Raw genomic sequence first — 19,187 nt, forward strand, 5'->3', positions numbered from 1 at the left:
AGCTTCGAGTATGTTTGAGAGAACGTTAATAATTACATGGAGGAAAAACGTCGATCAGAAGTCTCATTCCTCCATGGGTGGTTCCCTTCCATCAGGGAGGTTGTTCTCAGAAAGCGGGTATAGTTTGCTGTCGATATGCAATTATGAGTTAGTTTAATATAAATCTAGTATGCGGAGTCAATAGGAATATTTCAACGTTTAACAAACTTTTTAAACATGAAAAATCAAACCACACCGCACCTGATAACGCCCAAATGTAAACAGTTTGTAGCCAGAAAACAAATTGAGGTCGACTACTCCTAACACGGTAAATTGTTTATATCATACCGTTATAAACAAACTGAAATCAACAGAAATTTCACCGTGGTACACATGCGTTGTACAAAGTCATACCATGTTTGCGCAGATGAGCTTATCAAGATCAAAATAATTTGCGATTATATTACTTGTTAAGTCACATTTCCACCTTAATATACAAACAATTCCTAGATATTTAATTTCAGAGGAGTGGATGTCAATCACACACAAATACTCATATAGGTTGAGAAAAGAAAAGCTTCCGTGATTGTTTTGATATTTTTATTTCATATTTTTATTTTTTCTTTCTAAAGTAATATCAAAAGTATTCAATATCTGAGTTTGATGCAATAAATAATGGGTTATTTACAAATGTACAAACACTAAACAAAAGATCTGCCACACAGAGATTTCGTCCAATAAATACGAGATTATCTTTTTCAAAAAAAACGCAGCTAGCTTTCTATCATATAAAAAGATAAATTCTTAAAAATTTCAAGCCAGCATGTTATTTAAAGAAAAGTTTCAATTCCTAAAGCACCGACAGCCCCTAGAGCTTGATAGGTTGTAAAATTACAGTGAATCAAATTCATCGATATACCTAAATTTCTATATTCTATGTTGAGAAAAATAACAGGACATGGATTTCATATTCAATGAGTTTTGCAACATCTTGACTCAAAGCAGGCAAATCTACAGTTATATGTACAAATGCTATTTACATATTTAACACCAAACTGAATAATTCTTCGATATCACAGATAAAAGTAAGTTTGATGCAATATAAACAGGTAAAAACAATGACAAGTACATAACAATAAGTTAACAATGAAATAAATGCAATAACAATTACTGTCCTGTAGTTTAGGGAGAGTCATCTAAACCTAGGATGATAATAAACTACACTGCTTCTATGGAAACTTAGCTTCATGAGAATAACTTCTACTTCTCCTATGTGTGTTGTTCTAAAGAAAATATTAAAAGCTGGGGACAAAATGACTAGATCTATTATCCATCTACAAAGACTTGATGAACAGGATTATACACATGAAAGTGGTGGGACAAGAAAGACAGTGTTTAAAACTAGTAATTCCCTGGCTGCTGTGGCAAAGTATGTGGGATAAACATAGTGGACAACTATCATCCTATGTTCTACGGTAAAACTGTAAACTTACACGCACCTTAAAATATCAGTGAAGTTACATAGTTTACTGTCATATGATTTTGGTAAATTACATGTACCTTAGAATATTGGCGAAGTTGCATTTTTCACTGTCATATGATTATATTGATTCTCTATGCTCCCACATTTCACTGTCATGTAACAACATTTTTTGTATATCTCTGTTTCACAGTTATTTAGAATGCTTAGAGGAGAAAATCTTTGCAATTCTTTTGGCTTCCTCTGCTGTAGGGAGTTGTCTGCTCTTAGTTGGACCATTAGCAAATCGGGACTGGGCTACATTTTGACTCAATTTGTTTTTCATTTCAGCTGCAGCTTGACTTTTCTCTTCCCTGCACTGAGGATCCATAATCTTCAAAATAAAATTTTTTATTACGGTAAAATAAAATACTTAATTAAAGATATAAAAGATAAAACTCTCATATGTTTCATACATGTACATACCGGTACTACATTTTATCAATTTCGAGATGAAGAATATCTATCAAATTACAGGACATTTGCACATCAATTCACTAGAGAACTTGTTACAACTACATGTATCAATACAAAATCAGTACCCAGACAAATACTTTATTCCACTTACACTCTCCTTTTACCTATTAAAATGTTCATATTTTATGTCAATGTTCTTCCCTATGCAATTTCTAATTGTTATACATCTTAATAGTTCTTTTGAATTAAAACCCCTCCCCCTGCTGTACTTGTTTTACACTATATATTTAGCTATAACCTTTATAAATCTAGCCTGAGTATTACTATGTACATGTATGGTGTAAATCTCTGATGATGCCTCAATGAAGTATGACATGTAGTATTAAAAAAAAGCAGAGCAACTGAATTAAGACTATCATACCTTAACTTCTGATGAATCATTCCCTGGTTGAGCTTTGGTGGCCAGATGGAGGACTTTCATTGACTCCTGCAGGTGTTCCACAGGTAAAAAGAAATTAGGAATTTGCTGATTAGTGTCTTTGCCCTTTCCGTGATTGGTTTGTTGTACTTCAATATCAACCTCTTCTTCATCAGAGCTTCCATTTTCTGCTTCTCCCAAACGATGAAAATTGTCTCCCTCTTCTTCTTCCTCACTATCATCTGCGAAATGACCTTGGACACTTTCTGACCTTGAATGTTCAAAGAATTCCTCCAGTTCACTAACAACATGGTTATAGATTTCCTTTGGAGATTTTGGCACACAGTCATGGGTCATTCTTTCTTCATGGTAATTTTCAAGGTCACTACTTTTCCTGACGTGGAATGATGCAGTAGAATTGTAAACAGATTCTCCCTTTTGCGTATTTGTTCCTGAAGTTACAGAGTCTAATTCCACATTGTTTAATAAATCCCTTTCTTCGATGTAGAAACTATCATATTCTCTACTTCCCACAGAAGAAATGGTATCAAGTTTAACTTTCGATAACAAGTGTTTTGAATGCCTCACATACGAATTCATCTCGCTGTTGTCATTTTCATTGGGAGGATTTGATGACTCTAAATTGGATTTGCTTTGATCTGATGAAAACCAACTGTCCTTTTCAACAATTTCAATTTCTTGCAAGTTTTCCTCCACATCAACTTCCAAAGAAACAATCCTTGTTGACCTTTGTGTAAAAGAGGGGTCATAACCTGACCTGTGAAGGTCACCTTCCTCATCCGAGAACCAGCTGTCTTTCTCCACATAAAACTGGTGTTTTTCACACCTGGAGTCTTGCAGGTTTTCTCTATGCAATTCTTCTAGGTCTGACAGCTCCGCCTCAGAAGTTTTCTTACTGCCAGAGTTTGATTTAGACCCACTTCTGGAACTTCCAACCTCAAAAGGCATGGTGTGATCACTTTGATGGAATTCTCTTGGTGATTCCCTTGGTCCAGCATTGGAGTGGGCTTCATGGCCTGGAATCCCCCCAAACTTCCCAGACACATCATTTAATGTTCTAGGTACCACTATGTCGGCCTCACTTTCCACTTCCGAACCTTCACTGTCCTGTTCATCTAGGATGTCCCTGTATCTATGGTAATACTTCTCATCCCCTTCCCCTCCACTTTCATCGGCATTCTCCTCTATGACGGACATGTCCTTTGATTCCATTTTCTTCTCATTTGAATTAAAATTCACGTTAGAGTTTTTCTCATTTGCTAAACCGAATGCAACGTCCACTGGAGATTTTCCACCACCATCCTGATAACTGCTCTTTGCTGAGATGTGACTTCTAGAAGACATATCTCCTTGGTACTGGAACCCCAGAGAAGATGGATCAGACATTTTGGAACCGTTTGACACAGAGTATGGGTCTCTTGGGGTGCTCCCCCTTGGTGTGCTGCTTTTACTGTGAGAATCTCTAGGAGTGTTTCCCACATTTGAGTTTGAGGAAGAATCATCTTCACGTAATTTGTACGGACAGTGAATTCCTGTATCTGAGTTTTGATCCCTAGGAGAATCCTTGTTGAACTCATGAGTCAAAGACCTGAGTCTGAATGCATCAAGTCCATCGCTCCTCTGCGAGTCCAGAGCCTCTTGATCCTGATATTTCTCACTTGACTGAGTCACAGACAGGACACCTGAGTCTACTCCGGTCCTGGAGGACTCTGCCTCGTTGGAAGCTGTGAGGAGTAAATCGCTCTCCTGGGTGCGCGAGGAGTCCCTCTGACTGTGCTGTAGGTGGAGTGTGGAGATGGTGCTCAGTCCTGAGTGTGTGGAAGTAAGAGTAGCATGTCCTGTGGAGCGACACGACACAGGGGCTTCAGGCTCAGATGACAAATGCTGAGGGAGGCTGTATACTGGAGTCAACTTCTGCTTCAACCTGGATGTTATCTGATCCAAGTCCTGCATTTGTTTCCTGGAATCAAAACATTAAAATGTGACAGTTTGTTAGAATCAAAATAAATAAACAAGAGGATGAAAAAGCTTTCAGATACTAATGATAAATTTATATGTATAGTATACAAACAGAAATGGTATAATACCTTAAACTTCCAAAAAGGAAAGATCTAGAACTGTCATTGGTCTCTTCATATTTGTTCTCTGGCACGGAAGGCACCCAGTGAATGGAGGGTTCTCTATGGGTGTTTACACTAGAGAAGTCTGGTTTAGAATCTAGTGTTGCCTGCTGTTGGTCAAGGAAGTTTCTAATGTTCTCTACCAACTGCTGCTGCAACACTTGGGGCTGCCCTACGTCTGTGAGAGGGGAAGAGTCAAACTGAGGTAGACTGGAGGTGAAAGGTCGATCAGAGAGAGGGAAAGACATAGGCTGTTCATGTATCCATGCTGGAAGATGGTGTATGGATGACTCACTCCTAACTGGAAGACTAGTGGGCTGGTTCGGGGAGTTGGTCTCTTGATTATACTGTCTCAAACATTCTTGAGGAATTATGTTTACCTAAAATAACAGAAAACTCATTTTTTCATACAAGAAACTAAGGAGTCATTAATATTGGTATTACAGTATAAATATCATTTATCTTGCTGAGGACTAGTTTTTCTTTACCTTAATCTGGCCTTGACATTGCCCATTGAAGTCCATAATGTTATACCATCCACACATCTGTTGAAGTCCAGAGGCCAAGGGAGTTAAATCCACAGAAACAAACCCTAGCACTCTGTCAGAGCACTTGTCTGGGGTCTTCCCACAGGAGCTGGGCTTGTGCCAAACTTTAAACACTAAGTTCTTCAATAAAAGAAAAAAAACCCAATTTTATTTATGTCTATTTATGTGATTTTTAGAACTGTTTTTCCAGTCATGTTGAGAACTCTTATCCCAAACAATAACAGAATGATGACCACAATGCAATAAAAGACTGATATTGACCCTGTACCCCCGGTATTTCTGTCTGATTTGCAATTAATACTCACTCTGTTTTCCTGGTACAAGAGCTCTGTACTGAGTCTGGTCTCGTTCTGATGATCCCAGACAGGGTTGTCCGAGTTAGGAAACACGTCGGTAAATGTTGGATCAGCTGATTCAGCTGTCTGATAGGAAACATACGTGTTTGGCAGGTGTTCTCCAGACCTGTAAAAAAAAAATTAAGTAAAAATACAAATAGCAACAAATGGTTAACAGCAAGATAGTTTGACCTACAACACTTACAGCTTTGGAAACTTTAAAGTTACATGATGTGAGACATTTCTTTACCTGCTGTTTTCAGAGACTCTAGGTAGATGCATGGCCCGTTCTACAGAGATGAGGACGGAGAATGACGGGACCACTTCCTCGTCTTCTTCCTGTACTCTGGCATGCTTACTGATTGGTTTGCTGCGCTTAGTATTGCCAGAGAGCTGGTGGAAACTGTCATTAGGGTCATAATCTGTGTCATGGATGTCCGACATGTTGGCCTCATTCTCTCTCTGCAAAATATTCACTTTTGAATATATTGGAATTCAATATTATACATGAACAGCAAAACACGCTTATAACGAAGTGCCAGGGATGGGTGATTTTACTTCGTTTTAGGCGAAATTCATTACTGTAGAATCACAAATATTCGTTGAGGATTTAATTTCATTATTTTCATTGGCAGTATGAATCAACAAAATTAAATCCATGATGAATTGTTAAACAAAGTATCAATGAATACAAAGAGATTATGATATGACGAAATTACATGCCAACAGAATCTTATTTGGTTCACAAACAACAGAATTTTGACCCAACAAAAATATGTGCTTCTACAGAATATCCGTCAAGTTTATAACATATAGTCATGGGGAATGAAAATCACTTTGCTGTGAGCATCAATTCATTATAAGTGTGTACGCTATAACCGTGTTTTACTGTATATGTGTTTAAGGTTTTTTTTAAATTGAAATAATACACCATGGATTACAAACACTTGGTAACTACTAACCTGTCTTGGGATCCCAAACATTGGTTTCAGTGTGACATGAGCCTGAATAAAGCCACCTCCAAGGTTAGCACCTCCTGCTTTAAACAAGGGATACAACCCACTGAAAATAAACACAAGTTCAAATTACCTGTAATGAAATTTTCAGCACAGAATCCGCAACAATATACATCTACATAAAAAACTCTGCAGCAGAATATTTGATCTTATTAAATCTGAGAATATTTACTTTAAATGTCACAAAAGCTGTACTTAGGAAAGGTATCTACAGACAACTCACATTTTTGATTCTATTAAATCTGAGGATTTTTATTTCAAATGTCACAGCTGGCTAAACTGTATTTAGGAAATGCTGTTGACCTGACTTTTCTGAATGCTGTTGGGAAATGTTCCTACCTGACTCTGTGCTGAGTGCGTCGTGTGTCTGCCAGGGTCTCCAGGTTAATGTAAGCTGTCCCTATCAGCTTGTCCCTGTGCTGTGGACGCTGACTCTGGTTATAACTGTAACTGACCCACACTTGTACCTCCAGCTTCTCCTCACGAAGATACCTGTCAGGTGTAACAAACAAATAAGTTGACCTGTCTTGCATATATGTACATGTACATGCATAATGTATCTTCACAACCTGTTATCATCAAGTGATCTTAATGTATGATGTGTCTTTATCTAAAGTATCATATGATCTTACCAACGAAATGGAGAAGAAGCTGGAATATTAAGTGTGTGTTTGTGTCCAAGTTCTGAGGTCAGAATGCCATCACTGTCAGCCATTTTGGTTACTTTGGATAAAACAGCAGCTAAAACACAGAAACAAAACATACATAAAGGAAACTGAGAGACAGATGTAATATCACAATGGCTGACATAACCAAGGTCTTGTTTACCTTTGTCGTAAAGCTTGTAGCGGACATAACATCTTGCTCCTTTTTCAAGTGTATCCTGACCTGTAGCAAGTGCATTGGCCAATGGAAAGTTGGCCTGGTCCACACAGATGGTGATATGATAGAAGCGGTCCGAGCTCTCATCTACAGGTGGGAAAAAAGTTTCATGGTAATATTTTTAAAGTTTTTTATACAGTTTCATTGCAGCAAAAAAAAATAGTATTGTTATGCCATTACCTTGTTTAATAACATCCTTTTAAAGAGTTATGATAACATTTTCCTATATTATATTACATGTATATTATATTTAAATAAGTAAATATGTTGAAATGAATGAAAACAGGTTATGTGCTCAAAAACAGTTTGCTTTGTCTCTCTCTCTCTCTATGACCACATACCAAGGGAACGAGTTTAAAGATAGCAATAAATGATATCTCAACAAAATATTGAGCATGGACACCATTTTTTGTGGGATTCTCTGAACAATATCTACAGGACAAGCACTATTCTTTTTCATTGCTTTGATTAATCAATAAAATAATAATCTCTATTAGATTCTCTAGAATCACAAAACAGATATAGATCACAAACCCTCTTAAAATAAGACCCTATATGGACTGACATATTATGTCTCCCCACTAAATAACCCTTAATCAATAATGATATAATATCTGTGACTTTACCCACCGTCACTCATCCACTCCTCCTCATCCTCCACCTGTAGATCCACTGGTGACCACCCAACATTCCGCCCCGCGTGGATCACCTTCTCCCGGTCATTGTGGTGGGCAAACTTTACCTCCAACTCCACACCCCCAACAACACGATGGAGGTAGTTCCCATGGTAACCTGAGGCGTCCATGTTGTCTTCTGATGAAACGTTAGGTGAGACAGTGATAGGGAACCATCCACTAATACCTTCAAGACAATTATTGATGTGTCAATATGTAAAAGTCATTTAAAGAAAGTTAAGGTTCGTTGAAATGTTGAGTTAATTTCAATTTCTATTACCAGTCCTGTGAGTTAATACAGTTGACAGTGGTACTTCACAGGTGCCAAGCAACACATCACCAAGTTTTTTGTCTCTGGTTGTATCTTCTAACATCATCTGTCTGTCAATATCTGAAAAAAGCCAATTCAAACATCTGCATGACAAAAACCCAAATGATAACACAAAGAAAATGATTGAAATCACACGTCACTCTAAAAATATGTACATGTATATTCTGTAAATCTCAGAGCTGTGTGCATTGTAAAGGAATTAGGAACTCACCTGAGGCCAACCCCGGCACCTGATGCCACACCTGTAGGTGAAGCTGTCCCCTCTCCAAGATCTCTGCTAGTGAGAGGGCCTCATTGTCCGCCTCTGTCCAAATCAGGTTACATGGAAAGTCCATTGTATGAGAAAACTCAGGGGCAAAGGAGCGGGCCACTGTCCTAGTAATCCTCTCCTCCTGCACAATAGCAAAAATGCTGACTCATCAAATTCTAAAACTTTATAAGATATAGAACATCAATCCAATACATGTATCTGACTCTTATCAACATATTCAAAGTTTGACCTTATTTCAAAACTTGAAGCAATAATACAGCACATATTTCAGATACCAAGTAAGACAAACACTATTAACACAATTCACAGTTAGCCTCAAATACAAAAATACATCTCTGCTACTTACAGACTTGTCCAAAAAGGACAGCTGTACTTTTATGTAGGTGTTGACTCCCACCTCGGCTGGGTACTGCATACCTGAGTCAGTGTAGGCCAAACTTTCTGCTGCAGCCTGGACACAGAAATATAGACAGTGTTACATGTAACCGAGTGTAGACCGCAGCTGTAGGGTAATTTTGTGTGCATACGGGATATACCAGTACATGTACATTTGTATTATAATGAAAACACTTAATGCTTACCTTGAGTCCACAAGCCTTGAGGATACCCACAGTCAGACAGACCTGGGATTGTCCAATATTCCTGTGAGCTGCTGTGCTGCTCTCGTTGTGGGCTATGTGTGTCTTGTAGTGAATGGTTAAGGTTAACAGTCCACAATCTTTCTGCTACAAGTCAGAGTAAAAATATAGTTTGATTCTGTGACTAATAGATTTCAAGCCACACTGATTCCACTGGCCAGAGCAGAAGATAATGCTCACTTTGGCATTTTGTAAGACGACAATATTTGCTGACTTTTGACTTTTCACAAGAAGATAATTTGTGCTCACCTTGGCCTTCTGTTCTGGGTCCTCCTCCTGACCGTCCCCTGTCACAGAGTTTATGGGCAGGGTAAATGTCTGAACCGCTGGTTCGTTCCTTTTTTGCATTGTTACCATTGCACACAGCTTTGCCAATGGTAGACTAGTCTAAAATCATAAACATAAATCCTGAACAACAAGGCTTACCTAGAAATATTTACCAAGGTCAATCCTACACTTACATGTTCTATAATAGATACAATGGTGATTTCATCTATGTTTTTTTGTTTGCAACATCATGAACACGTACCTTGGCGATACACTGGTCCCTAACATTGGGATGGTAGTACCTACACCAGACTTCAAAAGGAACGCCACCACTAGAACCAGACCCAGCACAGGCTACAAGCAAACACAGGTGTTATAAATGAACAGTTCTAATGTAATGTTAGTGATATAATAAATAATGACACTGTATTTGTTTAACATCAAAATACTCCCCATCCACGAATCCCTTCTATAAAACATCTGTAATGGAATATCATTATAGTTACCTGTCAACAGCTCGCGCTGTACTGGGCTTCCCTGAGGCAGACATAGTCGATGTCTGGTGATGTCATTAAAGGTCGGATCAGGGATACAGAGGGTGGTGGCACTTCGGAAAGTCTTCATCTTAGGGACACCTGAAATCATTGCACGAATGTTAACATGGGCCTTGGACAAGGACACGTAAAAAGTAAACAGATCCTATATAGAATTTTGTATATTCTTCAAGTACATATTAAGTTAAATGATCATTTTGAATAGTTACTTACTGTGTCGGACTATTGGGGCCCCTGGGACCTCGGTCTGGCTCTGGGTGGGGAAGTGATACTGAATGAAGCAGTCCGCCTCACCCCACATCATGTTGTCAAACATTGAGAGGCCTCGAATTCCTTCTATAACCACCTCAAAGATGTGTTCCACTGAAAACAATTGCTGTCATTAGACTTACATGTACATGTATTTACACTAAAGGCGCATTATTCACATTGTAGTTCTTTTATTTTCAATTAAGATCAATTTATAACAAAAAGTATGCAATACCTAACACTGAGGTTCCAAACTGATTTCTGGAAGCACCTTCTTGACTAGTTTCTAAATTTCTAAAAGAAACAAAACATAAACTGTCAGCATAATCATGTACAAGTCTACATATAGTTGTATATAAACATGAAAATGGTTTACATAGATGAGAAAAGTTTCAAGGCAAGACACACTGGTATTCTAGGAAAGAGATATGTCGGTACATGAACTACAAAATAACCTCACAATACTCCTGGACACAACAATTGAAGTCATTGAAATGCTTAAATGCCATTAAAGAACTGGTTTGATTGATATTAGGAAACTCTTAGCCTCCATTAAGAGCAGGTGTAATTAAAATAAAATCTGGTAGATTCTTAGGAGGATCTTAAATAATGTAGACATTCCTACCCATCCAGTTGATGTGAAGGTCTCAGCACTTGCAGACCAGCAGCACTCTCCATCTTCATTCGTTGTAAGGCAGACACCTGTTCGGCTGACCCCATGGCCAAAAGGACTTTGAGTTGTCCGTACTGGGAGCCGGTCAGTGGATCAACAATGGGCAGGTAATTGTCCACAGCAATCACTGGGTACTAAGGTAGGGGATAATAATAGGGTTTAACTACATACATGTACATGTTAAAAACTGCAGAATGCATTATTCAACACTTTTGATCAAGTACATACAACAACTTACCTGTGATTTTAGCAATGCTGAGGATATTTTTCTGTCTCTGAAGGACATGTAGAATTGGTGGAGACTGAGCTTTACTATTCCAATCAGCTACAAATGACATTAAATATTATCCTTATATCTTACTCTAAACATCACTCGATAATCACTTAAAAAGCCATTTTTCAGCCACTTTTATAAGTGACTAAATTCATATCAAAAATCACAGTCATAATAACACCATCAATTTTAACTCTTAAGGAAAGCTATATAGGAACATTAAGATATTAACCAAATTGTTTAAGATACTTGGTACCCTACCTTGTCATTCTCTGCATTTGTTTTCTTGTCCCAAATCTCCACAACCATGAAGTTGTTCCTCATTCGTTCCAGCAGACTTTGTGAAACCAACACTGGAGCAATCTGACAAATACAATATGTTTATATAAACAAATCTGACAAAAATTCTTTTTAACCAGGTACATTGTGCACCAAACATGCATTAATGATACATTTCCACAAACTCTGTAAAATATTTTTCTCTTTATACAAACCTGTGAGAAGTTGTATTGTGGCTGGGGGTCATTCCAACAGACGTCCGAGTGTACAGCATCATCGCACCAAAACATCCGACAGACCAGGTACGTGTTTCTGCTGTTCATGCTTCTGCTGCTGGGGTCTAAATACAAAATGAACCACTCCATATCAAAATGTTCAATGTTTTTAAAGTCACAAGTATCCAATGTCAAATCATCCAAAGTCAAATTGTTTAACTCCTTCGTATAATTCCTAAAGAGTACCTGACTGCACACCTGTCTTACCTGAAGCCATTGAATGAGGTTTAGGTGGAAAAACTGGGTGTCTTTTTAGTGATGTTAGACAAGGGATGCCATTCAAGGTGATGTTACGTCCCTCCGGGATCAGTAACAGAGTGTGTAAAGTAAGCACCTGAAGAAAAAAATATGAGAATATCAACTTTACAAATAATTGAAATAATACACTTCACATAATATAAAACAGCTGGTTTGTACGGGATGCGTACCTCTGGAAGCTCATTGGACGGGTCATAAGATACAGGAATTTGTAGCAAGCCCTGGCCGTAGTTTTTCTGCTGAGAAGATGTGGTACTACTGGCCTGAGAATTCCTCTGTAGAAAAGCTTCCACCTCTCTCACTATGTTCTCTTTCATTTCGGACTCTGAAAGACAGGAAGTATTTATGAGTACATTGGAATTCATGCATTAAAATGAACAAATTGTTTAAAAATGAAAATAAAATATAAAATTTGGATGCAATTTCAGATAAAAATTTCAGAGTTTCAAGATTTACCTGTACCTGTTTGTTTGCGTAATTGGTTGAAATGTAGCACTTGATCCTGAGTATTAACAGCACTTGGTTCCTGAGATACTGGAGGTTTGGGAGGGGGAGGTTTGGGGATTGGCACAATTTTAGCTTTACCACTCATTTCTGCAAGTTTTGTCTTGGCCAGAGCTGAGGAGAAATCTTTGCTGTCTGACGCTAATTCTACAGACACCTACAACGAAGGACAGGGCTTTATTCAATACAGCTGCATACCGGTATTTGGGTACTTGGTAAATAGCACAAAACCAGTATCCTTTCAAATAATAACTATAGACATTAAGCAAACTAAAAATAATTTACATATTTATAATTTTGATTGTTCTAATTAATATTTATTTAATATAGGCAATTCCCTGTAAGCCACACATATTTAAAAATTGACCTTTGCATACAGTTTTCAAAAAAACTCCCTTTCACAATTTGAACACCAACCTTTAGTTTTCCATAGAACCCCTCTACATCACTCCCTCCTCGCCGGGACGCACTGCCCGGGCGACTGATACTGTTCTCCTGGATGTCCAGGGAACTGTCCAGGTGAAAGCTGTCAGACTTAAGGATGGACTTCAGGGGAATTCCACAGCTTCCTACCAGATTTGGCTGGAAAAAAGAATGAGCTCTGTACATTAAAATTCTCTTTGTCCAGTTTATTAATAAAGTAAAGATTGTTAAGTATATTTGCAGTGTATATTGGGAAGATTTAAAATGATACATACCACTTTCTGTCCAGTGGACCTTGCAAACAGTTTGAAGATCAAAGCAGACTTCCACCAGTTGTCCACTGCAGTTCCATCAAACATGATTGGGAAGACTGAACGGTGATTGAACGTCACAACTAAAAAATAATAGAAACAACTTGAGATTTTGGATCTGGAAACAATCTAGCAAAAAGCTGAGGCATAATAAGATACTTGAACATCCTTGATACTGTTCATTTATGTTAGGCGAGAGAAATTTTACTTTTTTGGTTTTAAAATTACTTTATTTTATTTGAAATCTGCAAAACGTTTGACAAAGGGAGCTTTTAAAATCAAGTGTAGGCATCTCTATAACATGGAGTATTTAAGATGGAGGTCAGCCATGCATGGTTTGGCTTAAAAGTTTTTATGAAAAGCAAAGAAAATGTTATCCTGAACAAGTTTAGTAAGGCTTGAAACAAACACAAAGTACACAGTGGATAGTGGACAAATTAAACTTAATATTATAAGTTCGAGCAAATAATATGTAATTTTGATAAATAAAAGTTTGCCCACTGGTTTTTTTTTTAAATTTTTTTCAACAAAATCCGTAAAACTAAAAATTTAATTTCTCTCGCCTTACCTCCATCTTTGATATTTTTTGATGCAACTCTAGTGACCTCTGTTGCCATGGCATTAGGTGCATGTTTATCTCTGGATGTAGCAACCACAGGAAACTGATATTCAATAAAGTAGGTTCTGCAAACCAAAGACACATGTGTATTTATTTTTAAAGACTTCAAGTGCTGATTTCATATATAACATGTACATGTACATGTATAACTGACTTACGCAGCTTTCTTGACTTTAGGTGAAGGTTTTGGAGGCTTGCCCACTGATTTAATGCCTGGTTTCTTCTTCGATGGAGTTGTATTTTGTTCAAAGCCAACAAGCTTGAGCTGGTCAATCACAACCCTGGCCACATGGACTCTCCCTAGCAGGGTCAGTCTCTCAATGCTTAGGCCATCCACCTTTTTCTTACCACGTCTAGGTGCCATTTCTTTAAAAATCAAATAAAATGTTAATAACAAAATTTCCAGGACTGTCTTGCAAAAAATAATCAAGGATAATTTTTTTTCTTCTTTTTTTTTTTTAATTCATTTTAGATTCCTGGTCTTAGATGAAAGGAGAATTCATGGTATTAAAGAAAAGGAGAATTATCATTTTTAGTTTTTACCTTGTTCTGGTTCATCCAGATCTGAGGCAGGCATATCGAACGATACCTGGGACATCTCTGACCGAGAGGTATTAAACGAATCGTCACTGAATTCACTGGCACTCCTACTCAGTGACCTTGACCCTTTCCTTCTTTTCTTACTGCCTTTCCTGCGGAGTTTCACTCTTCCTTTTCTTTTTGGTGTCTTGGGTTTTTCCGATTTTTTCTTCGGTTTCTCCGGAGTTTCTGTCATTGGTAAAGGCAACGTGATACTGGACACAGAGGAACGCCTTGAAGGTGGACGCTAAAATTACACAGTAAGACATTTCACACCAATAAAAAAACGATAAACAGCAATGAATGATCAAGGCAGGTTGTTCAACTATTTTTCCAATATTGGACAAACAAATTTATAAGCAAATCAATTTTTTGTAATTCCTGTTTATTCCCTGGGAGTTCTATTATGCCATATTTTGCTGTTGTTGCAAAAACTTTCAATTTTTGCTTTAACCACTGAACAGTCATATTAGCCTGTAATAATTCAAGCTCTTTCAAATACCACCCTGTGTTCACCCCTGATTTAAATATATCACATGAAAATTGAAATGATAGTACATTTTATAATTTGATTCTTACCACATTGTCTGGGTCCTCCATGGAGGGAGCCGGGGAAGCCGTCCTGAGTCTGCTCTCTACCTTCTGGTACTTGACATCCTCATCACTAAACTCACTCAACTCGCTCACTTCACTGTCCTGTAAGGCACAAAGTCATAGGTTGTACAATATGCGAGTCTCTCTTAAATACCAAATGTGGTTATACATACTTGCACATATAATTATTCTTATAAATTTTTATTGGCATTGGCAACTTGTGTGAAGAATTTCTCTTTGAAAATAGGAAACGCAAGACATTTGTTGTAAATCAATCATATTTACTATTTATACAACTAAATAAACCTCTTCTATAACTGTAAGGACATGAATGAGCATTACTGAGGACTGTTGTTCTGTTATACACATGTACTAACTGGATTTTTGTAGAACAATTCTTTAAGTAGAGTTTCGCTGTGGATAGGATCCCCTGGGTCACTGACCAAATCCTGATCGTCAGATATAGATCCTGGACTGCCAGCTCCCAAGTTCAACATCTAGACAATGATATCAATCAAATATGGTCATACTGAGTCACGACTGTTTACATGTAAAATTATTATAATGATTACAGTAAAATTAGTGATCTTTTTTTAAAGTTCTTTTGAAAACATAGTTATTCTTTTGGAATAGCAAGTTTGGACCTCAGAGGTCAAATCTCGTCCAAATATGTTTCAGATGCATGATTTGGAACAGTATGATCAATACTTTTATGTACGCGTAGTTCATTCCAATAATTCAGCAGATTTTCCTCTAATACATGTATGTCCTTTTTTAAGTTACTTCACATGTGTCAAACTAGTTAACAAATTTATTCAAAGTGGGTTTTATTTTTCCCCTTTCACAATATATTAATCATCCTGGGATATAAAACCCATCATGACATTTTAATAGAGGAAAGATTTTCATGAGGTTTCGTGCTATATATGCCATTCTAAACTTAACTAAGGAGGACAGGAGAAACATGCAATTAGCTTCACATAAATGTGTATCAGTGGATAAAACTCAATAGTTCTCAATGAATCTATAATGAGGAGTGTTGAGTATACCCCTATTTCTTCCTCCAGTTTTTATAACTGCCATTTACCTGATAATCGTCCAGCCCTGATCCACCCATAATCAGATCAATCGCATTCTCCTCAAATTGTGAAACATCAACATGTCCGTTCTGGTGTGCTTTCTCAGATTGTAATAGTTCCTTGAAAAAACTTCCAGTTGACCGACGGCTAACGAAAGAAAATCAAAACATGGCATATTTTCTTTACTTGATTTAATAATTAATATATAATCTCAAAGTACCATACCATGTAAAACAAAATGGAAACCATTCCTTTACTAAATTTTATATCTTACCTTTCTGACATTCTAGACATATTGTTCTCTCCATTTTCATGGCCGTTTTTATATGAAGCACTAGTAATTTCCTTTGAATTTGTCACATTATCTTCCACAGACGAAATAATCATTTCTTTGCGTAACTTGTCTCCTTTTTGCAGAAGAATCGAAAGCAAATCTCCAACCTCTGGTCCCTCTGCACCTCTTGGTGCAGCTTGTGGGGGTGGTTCACGAACGGACGCTTTTTGTTTCCGTGACGATTTGGAGGATTGTACTGATATGGCACTGTGATTGGGGGTGGGGTGGGAGATGAAATTGAGGTGGTTTTGGTCTAGATCTGAGGTCACAATGTCACCGTTTGCTGTCACTTCAACAGTACTACCAGACTCTACTGGCTGAGGATGTGAATGCTGCCGGTTGTCATGGAAACTATAATTGAGCTGTTTTCTTAAGTCTGCTGCAGTATTTGCATAGCCATTTGGCACAGAGCCATTCTGTAAAAGATAATCATTTCATATCAATTGATGCAATGTTAAGTCATATATAAAAATACCTTCCTTTTCTTCACTTGTACATATTGGTTAAATTAAAAATCTTTCAAGAAACACAAGTTAAGTTGATATAACACATTTACTCCTTATATACCACTCATTTAAATACCTTTGCTAAATGAATATATATTACTATCAACAATACACTAGGTAACAACTGAACTTTAATTTTGACAGAGTCAGTGACAATGTGCATTATTAAATCTGTTTTTATCAAATTATACCACTTTTAAACATGGTAAAGGCATGAAAGAAAGGTATAGTTACATAAAATTTCATCATGATAAAGAAAACTATATGCTGAATACCTTTTATCTATATAAGAATAAATCATAACTACCTGATTAGACACAGGTGATATAAAGGGGTCATCTGTTGGTATTCTGGGTGGAATGGCGTAAGGAGCTTTATGTTGTATTCGTTGTGGGTACATAGAGTCATTGACACCATTAGCATCCATACTCAAATCAGTGGTTGGGATAGAATCGCCCAGACTGTCATAGGAATCTATAAGTAACATACAATTCATTTTTAACTGTTATCTGTCATTTTTTATAAACAAAGGTCAAGGTCAGTTAACTCTAAAAGAAGTTAATGGAACAAAGTACATGAATTTAATTTGCATTTGCAAATGGTATTTGTGACTTGGTTTAAGCTTATGTACCTGTCACAGTTTCCAGATGCAGGGAAACTTCTAACTCTGCCAGTTTGTCATCATTCGGAGACATAACAGGATACCAACTTTTCATAAAACAAAAAGAGTATAAAGTTATAAACATGTGTTTGAACCATAACCTTAAGCTTCTACACTATAAATAGATAACTACTGTACTTTAATGTATCGATAATCTTTTAAGGCACATTTGGAAAAAGCATTTACACTCAGATCATTATGTTATTGAAAATATCCCAAAGGAGACAATTTAGAATACCCTTTAACAGGTGAACTTGATGAAAGCTTTCCAAGGTCTGTTACTTCAGCATATCCAACAGGAACCATCATTCCTCCACTGAGAACCTCAATCAACAGACTGGACATGTCAGTAAGGTATGCAGAAAACTGCTTTGGACCTGATTTAATAGGGTACCTAGCCAGAGTCTTAGCCATAGCAAAATTTCCCTTCCTGGCATCATATGGCCTGAAACATGCAAGGATATGTGATTCAGAGATGAATGAAAGTCCATGAAGTAATCTTATTTTCTATAATCTCACAACTGACTTCTGTAACAATAAATTAATGCAAACCTGAAAATGGCACCCTCTCCTTCTTCTCCCCACCATCTAACACGCACATGTGTGACATCAGGAGGTGAAGGGCAAGTCCATTTGACCTGACTTACACTAAGGCAACAGTGACATCGCAGTTGACCTTCAACTTTTGGTGGCAATCCAGTGTGAATGACAACATCATCTTTTTTCTTTCTTGCATCTATAATAAATGTCCAAATATTTAATGTTAAACATAAACTAAAACTCTATTTCTCAATTCATAAATATACCAGTTGTATGCATATTTTCATTTTTTTTTAATTTTAGAAACTTTCCTGAAAAAATAAGATAAATAGGCTACTAGGATTTGAAAATAAAAAATCAATACTACAAACTTTTTACTTTTACTCTTTTCTAGAGCCTTTGCCCTTAAGGAGCATAGTTTGCAATGTAAACATAAAGTTTGATTATGACTATATAACTCATCAAAAATCAAAGTAAATGAAAACTTGATGTATGTTTCATGCAAATGTATCTGAATGTTTCACAATGCACATAACATTGTATCCAAATGATAAGGAAATACAATCGTACAAGAAAAAGCAATAAAGATCTACTGTATGTCAAATTAGAGAAGAAAAATGTTCTATGCTGAATATTATACTCCCAGTGTCAAAGTGTCTTTTCAATATAAAAACAGAGGAATCTTAGCTAAATTGATGTTACATCACATTGACAATAAGATTTAAGATAGAGTGTAAAAATATTTTAATAAAGCGTAAACATTTCATTCAAAAACTGATATTATCAGTTTTACCGCCATAACAGCTGATGGCATGTATGAACACGGTTGACAGACGAATGTGCAGTAAAAACAAATGATTTACCTTTCTTAGGAGATTGCCTGGACGCTCTTTCTTTCTTTTTAACCATAATGAATAATTAACCTGTCTCCAATAACTTTAGAGAATGCATACTTCAATTATTGATGCAAAAACATGTGTAAACTGTAACCATCCAAACATTGCGTCCAAACTTGTCCGCCATTTTTAATCTCTAAAAT

At 36.9% G+C, this 19,187-nt stretch overlaps 1 protein-coding gene across 1 annotated transcript; it reads right to left on the reverse strand.

The window, feature by feature from the left end:
* Nucleotides 1-562: 562 nt before the first annotated feature.
* Nucleotides 563-19,164, reverse strand: LOC128191526 (C2 domain-containing protein 3-like). Its single transcript, XM_052863639.1, has 41 exons — nt 19,012-19,164; nt 18,161-18,344; nt 17,847-18,053; nt 17,579-17,655; nt 17,255-17,421; nt 16,382-16,857; nt 16,116-16,254; nt 15,406-15,525; nt 15,014-15,130; nt 14,399-14,681; nt 14,014-14,221; nt 13,805-13,920; nt 13,201-13,319; nt 12,920-13,084; nt 12,461-12,659; nt 12,169-12,323; nt 11,948-12,074; nt 11,681-11,805; nt 11,448-11,549; nt 11,151-11,237; nt 10,865-11,046; nt 10,475-10,533; nt 10,204-10,353; nt 9,943-10,071; nt 9,699-9,790; nt 9,419-9,556; nt 9,113-9,256; nt 8,878-8,982; nt 8,472-8,652; nt 8,210-8,320; nt 7,886-8,116; nt 7,202-7,342; nt 7,006-7,114; nt 6,713-6,865; nt 6,320-6,419; nt 5,608-5,819; nt 5,328-5,484; nt 4,963-5,142; nt 4,442-4,854; nt 2,337-4,314; nt 563-1,832 (listed from the first exon to the last, which is right to left on the reverse strand). The coding sequence occupies exons 1-41, from the start codon at nt 19,055-19,057 to the stop codon at nt 1,653-1,655; spliced, it is 8,364 nt and encodes a 2,787-aa protein (XP_052719599.1). The 5' UTR covers nt 19,058-19,164; the 3' UTR covers nt 563-1,652.
* Between the last annotated feature and the right edge of the window lie 23 nt (nt 19,165-19,187).

This window comes from Crassostrea angulata, chromosome 7 (assembly GCF_025612915.1).
Source record: "Crassostrea angulata isolate pt1a10 chromosome 7, ASM2561291v2, whole genome shotgun sequence".
Taxonomy (NCBI): Eukaryota; Metazoa; Mollusca; class Bivalvia; order Ostreida; family Ostreidae; genus Magallana; species Magallana angulata.